Source organism: Cervus elaphus, chromosome 33 (genome assembly GCF_910594005.1).
Source record: "Cervus elaphus chromosome 33, mCerEla1.1, whole genome shotgun sequence".
Taxonomy (NCBI): Eukaryota; Metazoa; Chordata; class Mammalia; order Artiodactyla; family Cervidae; genus Cervus; species Cervus elaphus.
The window spans coordinates 62,626,587-62,641,602 of NC_057847.1; the positions used below are offsets into that span (position 1 = coordinate 62,626,587).

The 15,016-nt window shown below is 36.0% G+C and overlaps 1 protein-coding gene across 1 annotated transcript in view; it reads left to right on the forward strand.

Annotated features, from left to right (window-relative positions):
• The first annotated feature begins 292 nt into the window (after positions 1-292).
• Positions 293-15,016, forward strand: part of DARS1 (aspartyl-tRNA synthetase 1) — a 63,042-nt gene continuing 48,318 nt past the window's right edge. The window contains exons 1-3 of the mRNA XM_043894341.1: positions 293-518; positions 2,500-2,557; positions 6,564-6,656. Coding sequence (XP_043750276.1) covers positions 453-518; positions 2,500-2,557; positions 6,564-6,656 — 217 coding nt within the window. The 5' untranslated portion in view covers positions 293-452. The remainder of the gene's footprint in view (positions 519-2,499; positions 2,558-6,563; positions 6,657-15,016) is intronic.

Genomic DNA, 15,016 nt, shown 5'->3' on the forward strand with positions numbered 1-15,016 from the left:
AGCAAACAGTTTGCTCTCAGAGCGAGGAGGAGTAAATAGGGCTGAAAAGAGAACACAGTAGACTTCGCAGGTGGGATATGGCTGAAAAATGAAATGAGTGGGAGAGCGTGCCAACTGGCATGCCCGGGACCTTTCCCCTCAGAGTCGATCTCGCGAAACTGTCACTAATTCCCGGGGAATTCCCGGGGATTTCCTCTAACTCCAGGCAAAGTCCCGCAGGGCGGGGCAAGAAAAGGAGACGCCGGCGCGCGGCCTTCAGCCTCCGGGATCTCGAGAGAACTGCGGTTATCGCGATCTTTCCGGAGCCGGCACTCCACGCGGAGTTGGAGCTCGTGTGCTGTGACCGGAGTGCAGGGAGGGCGGAGACTGTGCGGGAGGGAGAAGCCCCTTTGGCCTGCCCTACGGAAGCCTGCGAGGGAGGGTGGTGATCGCTGCCCCGTCCAGTTGTCCAGATGCCCAGCGCCAACGCCAGCCGCAGGAGTCAGGAGAAGCCGCGGGAGATCATGGACGCGGCGGAAGTGGGTTTCCTCCTTCTCCGGGCCTTGGAAGAACAGACCCTTGGGCCGGATCGCGCTGGGGGGCGGGGGGAGCGGGGAGTAGGGGGAGCGGGGGCCCTGGCCTCTGGATCCCTGGCGGCACTTTGTCTGCAGGCCACGGGCCTGGGGTCCGGGCGCCCGGAGCCTTCAACCGGACCTCCAGGGCCCTTGCCCGAGCACCTTAGCCAGATTCACCCCGGATCGCATTTCTCACTGGGGCGCCTGGAGGAATGGCTTACTAGAAGCGTTTCTCTGAGCTGGAGGGCGGGGGAGGGGGGCGCGGAGGGCGTGTAGTACCCACTGCCCCGGAAGTAGGAGCGGCCGGGTCAGTCTTAAACCTCGTTGGGTTAGGCACGTACTTCACGTATTCCTTCTCTTCCCCGGAAATTTTTAATGTGCACTGATAATCGATTTTTGCTCAGCACTCGTGTACCTTATGTTTTTCAAGTAATGACAGTACTTCGTAAAGCGATCTGCCACTATAATGACCGTTTTCCATGTGACAGCTTTAGAGAAAAGCTGTCATTTTTATTTCCTTTCTTAAGTAACCCAAGTGAGGTAGGGGGGAAAGTTTGTAGAGAATGCGTTTGAGATGAAGTGACCACAGATTATCTATGTAATTCATAATACCCCGTAGTCCATCAGTGCTTTTCAGAAATGAATGTTTGAAACCGTTCTACCAGTGATGTGTGCTCTTAATGAAATTGAGATTTCTACCTGGCTGCTAACTTTTCTATTGAGGAGATATGAATTTGTGATCATCTGCATAAGGAATAGGTCATTTTAAAAACATTAGATGGAATAGGGTTGCTGAAATATGAACAGTACTAATAAGTGATCCCCTTTTTTCTTTTCACGTGCTGTAACCTTTTTATGCTGCCCTCCTACTACATTTTCTTTAAGGTGTATTTTTTTTTTAATTCCGAAAAAAAATTGTTCAGTAAACACCTTAACATGTTGTCTGGTTTGTTTTGGTGTAAATGCAAAATCGAATATCTTCCAAATCTAAAGGAGAGGATTCCAACAGAGTGACAGAAATGAATTGTTTATTCACATCCTAAATTACCTTGAAGGAAACCATTTTTATGTATTCTTGATCTGATTAAGTATGTAAACTAGCAGTGTGCCTTTGCAAATAGTGTAGGTCTATAGATAATATAAGGTAGACATTGGGGCAGAGTTTTGTCACTATAGCTGGAAGGATCTTAAGAGATCATTTTCTCAGTAAAGTGAGATTAAAATAAAAGGCCGCTTACCAATTTAATAACTATAGTTTGTTAATAATAGTCTAGACTCTAGGCCTCTTTTTTTCCTGTTCCTGGCTTAAAATCTGTAATGGGAATTTTGGTGTCATATTGTCAGTGTTGAAGCACTTGCAACCTGATATCATGAAGAGGTTTTAGAACAGGAAGCTGGCAAATTTTTTGATGGTATTTTACAAAAGGAAAGTTGTAGTTAGCTTTTATCCAACATCTCTGATTTCTAAAAACTGGACATCTGGTGCTCAGAAAGCTTATCCCTAACTGTTGGTTCTCTTTGAACATCTCTTCCTGTAATAGGAAGTTAATAAAACTGTGGTATCTCATCCTTCTCCCTTCAAAAAGAGGAAATTTATAACCCTGCTTTGAAGTAGTTTAATCTCCTTTTTGAAGAAAGTAGTTAAGATGTGTTGTACATGTGTGTAAATTTTATTTGAGAATGCTGTTCTGTATGGTATATCAATCCAGGAGTGGTGATCTTCAAAATAAATTATCCAGAAGCTGGGTATACTTATCCTTTTTCTATGGAGTGCATATATAAATGATATGACATATTTCCACAGTTTAAAACTACTAGTTTGAATTAATAAAATAGTCCTGAAAGTTAAAATGAATTCATCTTTTTCTGTTGTGTTTCTGTGTTTATTAATACTATGCTATCAGTGTTTAAATAAAAAGTCATAATGTAAAAACTTTTTTTGTAGGATTATGCAAAAGAAAGATATGGAGTATCTTCAATGATACAATCACAAGAAAAACCAGGTTAGTAGTTATGTGATAATTTAAAAAGGCTTTTTTTACTTTCTAATTCCAGGAAAGCTCTTCATAAAGTTTTAAGTAAGGCTGACATAACTGAAAATATAACTCTGAAGGCATAATTCTGAAAAACTTAAATGGCAAACTTATGCCATTGTTGTTATTATTTAGTTGCTAAGTCGCATCTGACTCTTTGTGACCCCAGGGACTGTAGCCAGCCAGGCTCCTCTGTCCATGGGATTTCCCAGGCAAGAATGGAGTGGGTTACCATTTCCTTCTCCAGGGGATCTTCCCAACCCAGGGATGGAACACACATCTCCTGTCTGGCAGGCAGATTCTTTACTACTAAGCCACCTTGAAAGTCCAAGCATATGCCATAACCCTGTGCAAACATTATCAGTTTAGGGTCCCTAATCTAGAAAAGAAAGAAAATACATTAAATTAGTATATTTTAAGCTGTAAATTATATTAGAAAGATATTCCTAAGTGGTCATGTAAAAAGACTTGACCTGGCCTAGGAGATAAAAGATAGTTAATAGTAGCTTCTTTCTTCATATGCAGCCTTTTTTGCATGCCTCATGAAGCTACCTCTTTTAGTACCCTCCTTGACTTATATAAATATGTCTTTGAAAATGATTTAATTGTTTCTCTCAGACCTGTAAGTTTTCTATTTGTAAACATTTGTCTTCCTTTTATTTGTTTCTTTTTTGTGTCTATTTTTGTCTGTTTCTCTTTTTTTTTTCTAGTTTATATATGCAATTTCAACAAGTTTATCCTACTCAACTATTTAACAATCATTTTTCTTCTGGTAGACACCCCAAATTATGTCTTTCAAGCTTTGGTACACCTGCAGACCTTTAGGCTCTGGCCCATTGGAAGCACCAAGTACTTCTAATATATATGCCTGCCTGTGAATTTTATGCTTTGAAAATAATATACCCCAGGTCAGTTTTAATTGTTATTTTAGACTTAACTTACTGCATGGTCACAAATCACTTTTCCTCCCCAGCTTTGTTGGGAAAATGTGTAATGAAAGACCAAAATAGGTTGCTGAGAATAAACCATTTCCAAAAGATAAAGCTGGTGAAGTAAAATAATTGAGTATACAATGGCATAGGAGCAATATGCTATAGGAGAGGACCACTACCCCTACCAGGACAAGCAGAAGAGGTCATGTGAGACTTTTTCTCAGCTTATCTGTCTTCCTGAACTGCACTTCCTTGAGTTCTAACATCAAAAATCTCACTGGAGTTTTACATAAGCCTCAGTCACCCTTTGGCCACAATTATTGTTCCCATTTAGCTATCAAATCCAGACTACTGTTATAACAGTAACTATGACAGTTATTAGCTTTCCCTACCAAAAGAAAGGTTAAACTACCTATGTAATCTGATTACACTAAATAACAGCAAAATTCTACCCTTGGTTTTACCTCTGTTAAAATCAGAAAATTTTGTTCAACATAAAGTTATCTGTTTGCTTCCATTTCTCCAAAATTCTTTTATTCTTATATGAGTGACTTAACTGTGGAGGACGTAGTAGGTTTTCAAATTGAAACCCTACTGCCATTAATCTTTGCCTTAGCCATTCATATTGGTGGGAGTGTGACATGCACCTCAGCCGTGTGTGGATACGTTAAGGTTGAGAACTCCTATGCTAATTCATTGGAATGACACATGAAAGAGGGGCCATTATTCTTTCTTTTCCAAAGTACTATTAAAATTACTGTAATCATGATGCTTGCGTATAAGTCTGTTCTTTTAGACTTACTGTTTTGTTTTGAATTTTGATTGTCTAGTAAGTTGTTTGCTCTTTCAGTCTTGGCATTTTCAGATCTGTCTTTTAAAATATTATGTTACTATGTCTGTCTTTTCTTTCACACTTTCTTTTGTCTGAGTTTACACAGCAGACTTGGAAGTCAGCTTAATTTCTAAGGTCCATGTACAGAGTTTTACAGAAAGCCTCTTGTGATGAGTAGTGCTTGAAAATTTCACATTCATTCTCTTTGCTTTTGGCAGTGAGAACCATGGATTCTCCTGTAAACCAAATTCTCTCTAAGCTACATCTTTACTTCAAGAGATAAATTATAAATACATGTAGGCAAAGTAGGTGAAATATATTTATAATTTGATTTTTATTATAATATCCCCCACAAAAGTATTTTTAGTATTAAGGTAACTAGATTATACCAGCATGTGATGTTGACAGATTTGGTTATAGTCAAGCCACATAACCATTGAGACTTGAGATTTTTTATTATTCGTGATGTTCTAATATTCTATTAGAATATTTTTAATTAATGCTTACATCTTTTTCTTTAATACTGAAATTATTGCATATTTAGAACAATATCAAAATAATTTCTGGATCATGATTGCCTTGTATCACTATCTTCACACCATAGTTTTTTCACAGTTTTCCTGTTTGGGGGACTCTAGTACTTTGCTGTTAGTATTGGGGGGCATAATTGTTGGGGCTCACTTATAGTCAAAAGGGAAATTTACTGATTCATGTAACAGTAGGAAACAAAGTACAGGATGGCATATGCCATGATAGGATTTAGAAGTTTGAACATTATTATGGGGCTTTCAGTCTCTACTTCTGGCTCTGCTTCCACTAGGCTATTGACCTCATTCTCCCATCCTGCAAATTCAGGGAGTAGGAAAGATGGTGGTTACAGCCCTGGGTCAATACTATCTCAGCTCAGTGACCTGGAGGAAGACTGCTTCATTCCCATTATCTGTATATTACATACCAGAAAAGGACTTTGATTGGCCTAGTTGAATACAGTCACTATATCCTGGGGAATGGGGTGCTGTGACTGACCAGGCCTGGCAGAGAGTCCCCTCATGTAGCTAGCTGACTTACATACTATGACAGGCAAGCAAAAATACCATGTCCACTCAGGCAGAGGCAGGTGAAGACAGGCTGTGTTTGGCTTTATAAGTCATTGAAATGTTCAGGAGATTTGCACTTTGAAATTATATTGACTCCACTGTAGATTGAATTATCAAGGGATTGCCAGTTAGAATGCTTTTGCTCTCATTTAGGCAAGATATAATATAGTACGTTGGTTTAGAATGGTGGCAGTGAAGATGAAAGAAAATGGGATAGCTTTTAGAAGTATTTAGGTATTTAGGATATTCAATTCATACAACTTGAGGCAAATTGCATACAGAAGGTGATAGAGAAGGTGTTATCCCTCATACAGCGTGAGTAGGAATGTAAATTGGTTATAGCCACTATGGAGAACAGTACAGGGGTTCCTCAAAAAATTAAGAATAGAACTACCATATAATATAGCAGTTCCACTTCTGGGTATTTATCTGAAGAATATGAAAGTACTAATTGAAATATATGTGCAAAATATATGTACTAATAAATGTACTAATCAAAATATATGTGCAAAATATATGTACTAATCAAAATATATGTGCAAAACATATGTACTAATATATGTACTAATCAAAATACATATACAAAATATATGTCCACCCTTATGTTACTGCAGCATTTTTTCCAGTAGCCAAAATATGAAAACACCCTAAGTGCCTGTCGATAGATAAATAGATAAAGAAGACGTGGTATATATGTGTGGCATTAAAAAAGATGAAATCTTGCTTTTTGCAATGACATGGATGGAATACAAAAATTAATAAATGAGCAAACCAAACAACAAAACATAGAGCAGAGTAGTGGTTACTAGAGGGGAAGGAGCATGAGGGGAGGGTGAAATGGGTAACGGGGTCAAATCTGTGGTAATGTTTGGAAACTAAACTTTTGGTATTGAGCATGCTGTTAAGTATATAGAAGCTGAAATATAATGTTATACATATGAAGCATATGATGTTATAAACCAATAAAAAGAAAAGCAAAAGAAAAGAGTGTTCCTAGAGATAAGAATCATTTAAGATAATATCAAGTATTTACGTTAGCTATCAAGCAAAGTAATTTTGATCTTAATCGCTTTGTAAATAATGAATTACAAAATTGTTTCACTTTTTTGCTGCAGATCGAGTTTTGGTTCGAATTAGTGATTTGACAGTACAAAAAGCTGGTGAAGTTGTTTGGGTGCGTGCAAGGGTTCATACAAGCAGAGCTAAAGGTAAGATTGATTAGATGGTTACAGGTCTTTTGGTAATCACTGAGTTTTTCTTTTGCAGATTTCTCATAAGGCAAAGCAGATCTTTAAAAACAAAACAGAAACACCTGTTTTCCTTCTTAAATCAATGTAAAATATTAGTACATGGTTAATTTTAGGTTCTTATAATATATTCTTAATTTGGCCTTTCCATCATCAAAAAGTCTACAAACAGTAAATGCTGGAGAGGGTGTGGAGAAAAGGGAACCCTTTTGCACTGTTGGTGGGAATATAAATTGATACAGCCACTATGGAAGATGGTATGGAAATTTCCTTAAAAAACTAGGATTAAAGCCACCATATGACCCAGCAGTCCCACTCCTAGGTTTCCCTGAGGAAACCAAAATTGAAAAAGACACATGCACCCCATTGTTCATTGCAGCACTATTTATAATAGCTTGAACATGGAAGCAACCTAGATGTCCATGAACAAATGAATGAATAAAGAAGTTGTGGTACATCTACAAACTGGAATATTACTCAGCCATAAAAAGGAACACATTTGAGTCAGTTCTAATGAGGTGGATGAATCTAGAGACTATTACACAGGGTGAAGTCAGAAAGAGAAAGATAAATATCATATACTAATGCATATATATGGAATCTAGAAAGATGGTACTGATGAATTTATTTACAAGACAGCATTGGAGACAGAATAGACTTATGGACAAGGGGAGAGGGGAGGAGAAGGTGAGATGTAAGGAGAGAATAAAATGAAAACTTACATTACCATATGCAAAATAGATAGCCAATGGGAATTTGCTGTATGTCTCAGGGAATTCAAACAGGGTCTCTGTATCAACCTAGAGGGGTGGGATGGGGAGGGTTAGGGTCAAGAGGGAGGGGACATATGTACACCTACCGCTGATTCATGTTGATGTTTGACAGAAAACAAAATTCTATAAAGCAATTATCCTTCAATTAAAAAATAGTAATAATAATAATTTGGCCTTAAAACTCAGATGACATCTAAAACTTTAAGGTACTTTTCTAGAACCTCTCAAAAGTTTGATTTTTTGAAGTAAAGAGTTTTTGAGAAGTTTTTCTTTGTTAATATGAAAATATTCTAGCATTTGTAATATTTAGATAAGGAGAGAGGTAGAAGAGAGATACAGCTAGACTGAACTTGTCAAGTAGCCACTGGCTACATTTAGCTATTAAAATTAAAATTCTATAGTTCAGACATCAGCTGTATTTTGAGTGCTTAATAGCCAGAGTGGCTAGTGGCTTTCATATTGAACAGACAGGACAAATATAAAATATTTTTATCATTGTAGAAACTTCTGTTAGACAGTGCTAAGAATTTAGTGTTAACAACGGAAAAGAAATACTAGGGGAGTTTAGACAAACTTCAATTTCTTATGGAAACTAGTGTTCCAAATTGCCTGAAAGCATCAGTGACTCTCCTTAGTTTATAACTTTATACTTTTGGACACTTTTTCACCCTTGGTCATCCCCACAAACTTGTGAAATAGGCAGAATAGACATTGCTATTCCTTGTAAGTGAGGAGAGTAAGGCTCAAAATGATAAAGCTACTTGCCCTAATTCTCATAGTAACTGGTGGAATAGGAACAGAATTCAGAAACTTTTTAGGACACCTTCTGTTGCCCTAGCAGTTAATTTCTTCTATACTATTTAATACATTCTGTGTTACAACACTTCTTTTTATTTTAAAATACTTATTATCGAATTAATATAGACCTATTATTTTAAAAATTCCAACATTTTATACATATATATCTTAACAATCTCAGAATCACTTCTATTAAGAATTTGTCTATTCTTTCAGTATCCTCCCCCACATAGATGACTACTACTTGACTTTGAGAAAAATACTGGTAGAATTTTAATTTTTTAAAGAAATGTTGATTTGCCTTCATGAAAGATTGGGCCATTTATTCTACCAGCAGGTAATCACATTGTATTGTAATCCTTCACTTATTTGTCTTTCTCCCATTAGACGAGGAACCTTTGTTCTGTCCAAATTGGTACCTTGTTTCCTAAACACAGTTATTTAGCAAATTAAAAGATAGAGTGCATGCTACCTGTAATCCTGAACCAACAGTACTTCCCTTCACACTCATCCAAAAAATAGAACAGTGTGAATATGAGAAAGGACAGCTACAGTGAATTGAAACACATCAGATATGTTTAAATCCACAAGTTTATAATAAAGTTAAGGCAAACAAACAGAAAACCTAGTTGGTCATAAATAGAACAAGCTCATTATTTTCAAATCTGGTAAATACTGGAAGTGTCATTTCTGTATGAATTATATATCACTGACTAACCAAATAGTAGATAATGGGGAGGTGTCCCTTTAGAGAAGTATCTAGCTAATAAAATGAAGAATATTAGAACATTGTTATTTTGCTCCCCAGTGAATATCTAGGTATTGATCATCAGTGATTGCTAACAACATATAATAGAGAGACAACCAGAAATATTTTATGTCTGTTTATGAAAGAATACAACACCACCCAATGAAGTAGTCTTACCCAAAAAGTTATACCCACATCTCATTAAGCCTTTAGATCTAACTACCAACTTACAGGAAAGTTGTAGGACAAAGGAACATGTTAAACGACAATGCGGATACAGGCAGCAAAAGCTAGACTGTAGTAAACTACCAGGCAAAAAAGGCCTGATCTCTTCAAGAAATAAATTGAACCAGGAGGAGGAGTCTATGGATTAAAACAGATATATCTCTCAACTAATCACTTATTTAGATCCTAATTTAAATATATAGTTGAAAAGGCACTGAGACTGTTGAATATTTGAACATTGACTAGATAATTGGTGTTAAAAAAATTGTCCATTTTTTTTCAAGTTGAGATAATACTGTCATAATATTATTTTTAAAAAGATATCTCTTATGGATCCATACCGAATTATATATGGATGAAATAATAGAGAGTTTGCAGGAGTTTGCTTCAAAATAGTACAGAAATTGAGGGATAAGGCTGAAACAAATGGCCATGAATTGATTGTTATTGAGTTACGTGAGGATTTTAGGTAGGCATTGATGTCATTTACAAATAATCATTTTGTCCTTTTCTTTCAAATGTTTATCTCATTTCTTGTTTCTCTCTGCAATAATTAGTAGATTCCCCAGTTTTGCAAGGATACTCACAATGAAGAATTTTTCAAACAGTAGAGGTATAAAGAGTTACTTCATGTCTTTAGGTGTTCTGCATACAGTGTTACTAGGAAACAGTACCAAAGTTTAAAAAGTAGGTTAGAAGAAGTTTTCATCTAGTCCAAGTTTTCTGTTATCAGGAATAGGTGTTAAATTTTATCATTCCTTTTCCAGAAAAATTTTTCCCTCAAAATAGCATTGTGTTGAGCATATTTATATAGAGATTCAGTATACTCTCCTGTTTATTTGTTTGTTCCTTGGAAATCATCAGTTGATCTTCATTATTCACAGATTGTGTATTTGCAAATTCACCTACTATAACATGTATTTGTAACCCCAGAATCAGCACTTGGTGTGCTTTCACTGTCATTCACAGACGTACCAGATATCCACATGAGCAGTGGTGAGAAATTTGAGTCTCCTAATATAGCATTTTCAGCTGAGGTTAGACACAGTGAAGCTCTGCCTTGTATCAGCTCTCGCAACAAGTGTCCTCTTTGCAGTCTATTTAATGCTACATTCTTCAGTTTTCTGCTTTATTTTGGTAGTTTAACTGTTTAAAATTGCCCCTGAAGCACAGTGCTGAAGTGTTCTCTGGTGTTCCTATATAAAAGAGAACCCATAATATACATTATGAAGAAAATATGAATTATTAATAGCTAAGTTTTGTCCCAGCATGAGTTATAGTGTTGTTGGACATGAGTTCTATGTTAATGAATCAACAATATATATTAAATAAGGTGTCTTTAAACAGAAATACACACAACAGATTTATATATTGTTGGACTAATAAAAATACCGTGACCAGACGTGCACAGAAGCCTCACTCTATATTTCCCCTAGGAGCAGTGGTTCAGTATCTGCTAATTCATTGTTCCTAGTGGTTTTATAAAACGTGTGTGTATGCTCAGTTATTCAGTCATACCTGACTCTTTGCAACCCAAATGGAAAACCTATAAGGCCACGAGTAGCAAGAACCAACTATATGTAATTGTATTGGTTTACAATAATGGATTTCTTAATGTTGAACCATTTTTGGATTCTTGTAATAAACTGAATTTGGTAAAGGAGTGGATAATATTCTTTTAGTATAGTACTAAGCTAAATTTCAGTAATTTTGTTTTTGAATTTTCATTAATAGGTTTTTATAATTTTTACTTAGAAGATCCTACTTTGTTTTTAAGTTTGTATACATGTGTGTATGTAAGTTGTAAGTTACCCAGGTGATACACTAATGTTTTCACATGGATTTTTCAAAGAGTACAAATAATATCTTCCTTTTTCTTCTCTACTGCCTATCCTTTGCCCCAGCCTTTTCTATTAATTCTTAATAGTTTGTTCAGTGTCTTTCCCCCCAAATCTTTTTTTTAATGCACATATGCACACACATACATGCATACATGATTTTGTTTTGTATGTGTTTTAATTTGTCTTATTTTATGTAGATGATACCATATTTGTACATGGTTTCTGTACCTCTTTTTTTTTTTTTTCAATTAACAATGTTTCTTGGAAATACTTCCATGATATCGGTTACAGATCTACATAAGGCAGTATTTCTCCAAAGTAGATTTCAAGAAGTTAAATTGCTAGGTTGAAGGGTTGTCATACGCATACTAACATTTTCCAGTACCAGATTACACTCCCGAAATGCTATACTCAGTTATAGTCCCCCAAGTGTCTGACAGTACCACTTGCTTCACACTTGGCCAGTAATGATTGTCAGTGCTTTTTATTTATGACAAGATTATTTGAAAAAGATAAATAAAATCTTTGAATTTCAGAATCCTGGTTGCTGCTACTCCCTTCTTCCTTACATGGAAAAATTATAAAGACAATAAATATGACTTATTTAGAATCATTCATGTGTTTTAATTCCAGAAGTAGTAGCACATTAAAATTGGACTTAGAAAAACTACAAATGCTGTCAGTTTCAAGTAAAGTGCTGAAAAACCATGAATAAGGAAATTAAACTGTCAGAAGTATGACAGCTAGAATTCTGTTAAGGGGGGCAGCCTCTAGTCTGTTTATATAACAAATATTTGTATATTTTTCTCCTCAAATTAAGGGCAGTATTTTACATATTTTTAAAGATTACAAATCACATTTCTCACAATAGGTTTATGTACCAAATCCCTAAAATCAAGAGTTTTATATAGAAGTGAGATGTTTTTAACTCTTAATGAAACATTTAGCATTAGTTTCTTTTTTTGTTTGTTTGTTTTTATTTTTTTTTCATTTATTTTTATTAGTTGGAGGCTAATTACTTTACAATATTGTAGTGGTTTTTCCATACATTGACATGAATCAGCCATGGATTTACATGTGTTCCCCATCCCGATCCCCCCTCACGCCTCCCTCCCGATCCCATCCCTCTGGGTCTTCCCAGTGCACCAGCCCCGAGCACTTGTCTCATGCATCCAACCTGGGCTGGTGATCTGTTTCACTAGCATTAGTTTCTTCGATTGTGAAAGCTTAAGTGCTTATTGAAAGTAATTGAAATGGCTGATTCATGTGAATGTATGGCAAAAACCACCATAATATTGTAAAGTAATTAGCCTCCAATTAAAATTAATTAATTAATTAAAATAAATCTTGAAATAAAAAAAGTAATTGAAATATGTATGATTCCTTTCAAATTTTATACATACTGCATGAAGTCATTGGCACAAGATTATTCTTCCTAAAACCTTAACTTTTACTTCCAAAATAGCTGATTTATTTAGGTAGTAAGATAAAATTTTTATTTGTTGTTGTATTTAGTCGATAAGTCGTGTCCGACCCTTTGGCACCCTCTGTGGACTATAGCCCGCCAGGCTCCTCTGTCCATGGGATTTTCCGGGCAAGAATACTGGAGTGGGTTGCCATTTCCTTCTCCAGGGGATCTTCCTGACCAAGGGATCAAACCTACATCTCCTGCATGGACAGGTGTATTTTTACCACTGAGTCACCAGAGAAACCCTTAGAATTTTTAATACCAAGAGTCAAAACGTCAACTTATATCCATATAAGAATATTTCAGGGTCAGGGAAAATAATAAGTGGAAAGTATTTTAAAACATATAGGTCTTTGTAGTTTATTCCATAATTGATTAACATAAGCGGTGAAGGAAGATGTTAATGTTGGGTGTTAGGAAGTGAAGATACATCATCTAATAAATTCAAGAGCTTGGCAAGCTAAAGGACAGTAGGAATAGATGAAAACGTAAGATTGCCTTACATCTTTGATAACTGGTTCTTCCACCAAGGCTTACTTCTTTATTGAGCCATCACTGAAGTGGAGATAAGAGCAAACCTTTTGTCTTGACTATGTACCATGTTTGTTCTTCAGCTTAGAAATAAGAATTGCACTTGCTGCTATAAAGGAAGGCTTCCAACTTTACATTTTTCTAAAACAGTCCTCTTGTGTAAATTTAAGAAACTGCTTCTTTTAAAAACTTAAAAATAAAAGTGCAACACAAATTTTTAACTGCTGAGGACTTAAACTTAAAATATTTAAAAATAGTGAATTCAAAAAAAAAAAAAAATAGTGAATTCATTTTGCTGTTTTCGAACATTGACTTTCCTTTCTTAAACTCACTTCTGACTGGGGCATTCCATGAAGGAAGATAAATTGTTGTTCAGTCACTCAGTCATCTCTTGACTCTTTGTGACCCCATGGACTACAGCATGCCAGGCTTCCCTCTCCCTTCGCTATCTCCCAGTTTGCTCAAACTCGTCCACTGAGTCATGATGCCATCCAACCATCTCATCCTCCGTCACTCCCTTCTCCTTTTGCCTTCAATCTTTCCCAGCATTAGGGTCATATATAGCAATTGATTAATCTGTCATATAAAGTTCTTGTACTAACTTAAGTAATGAGAACTCTTTGTTAAACTGAGAAATTATGTCTTGCTTCTTAGAATAAAAAATAATATATTGCTATAGTATAAATTAACATCATATAGTTCAAAAAGATGTAAGATGAAAATAGAGCTACACTATCATCCAGCAGTCCCACTCCTGGGCATGTATCCAGAAAAGACAAAAACTAGTTCATAAAGATACATGCACACACCCCACTGTTCATAAGCAGTACTGTTTACACTAAGGAAGACATGGAAGCGGCCTAAGCGGCCGTCACCAGGTGAATGGATAAAGAAGATGTGCCATGTATCTGCCTACCTGTTTTATCTATCTGCCTGTCTGTACTTTGCTGTACTCCTGAAATTAACACAGTGCTGTAGATCAACTGTTCTTCAGTTTTTAAAAAAGAAGAAAAATATAAATACCACAAATCTAGCTCCAGTCTATTCCTCTCCCCGCGCCCCAAAATAACCACTTGTTTCTTGTGTATTCTCTCAGGAAGAAAAGTGCATTTACAAGTATGAGCATAGCCTTTGTTTTTAAATTTGTATAAACGAGTCACACATACTGCCCCTTATTATCACTCACCAGTGTCTATAGGAAAATGCCTTTTAGGACATTGAACTGAGCAGATCACGCTGTGCAGTGTATCACTGACCAGAGAACAAAGAAAGAACAATTTAGTTTACTAACACCCTTCAAGAACCTGGTGTCAAAAGCACTTGATAGAGGGGGTCTGAGTGGACAGCTCTGTTTACCAGGAAACCAGTACTGATTTTTTAAGTCTTTTAAAAATCTTTTTGAATGTACCATCAAGGTTCTAGTATTTGAAAGTGCTTTGAACACAGAAAACTTGGGACCATAGTATTAGAGTCACATGTAGATCTGTTCTACTAGTAAAAATTACATAAATACGGGGTGATGTTGAACCTCACTTCTTTTATTTAAATAATGCTATTATGAACAGCTTTGTCAGTAAGATGTTGCCTATTTAATTTTCTTAACATACATCCTAAGAAACATATTTTTTGAATCAGAACATTTTAAGCCCATTGCCAAATTGATCTCTGAAAGCATTGTACAAGCCTGTCTTGCGATCGACAAGTTATGAAGGAACGGTTTTCACTTAATTCTTCTGAGCATCGAATAATAGTGTATATTTTTAAATTTATTCTAGTATGAGACGTATGTGTCATAATCAGTATTTGTTTCAACTTACACTAGTTTCATTTCCAGTAACATTTTTCTCCTTATGTTTACTTACCACGGTGTTTTTCTTTTAGATTATTTGTTCTAGTCCATTATGCATTGGGATCTCAGTGTTCTTTACATATACATC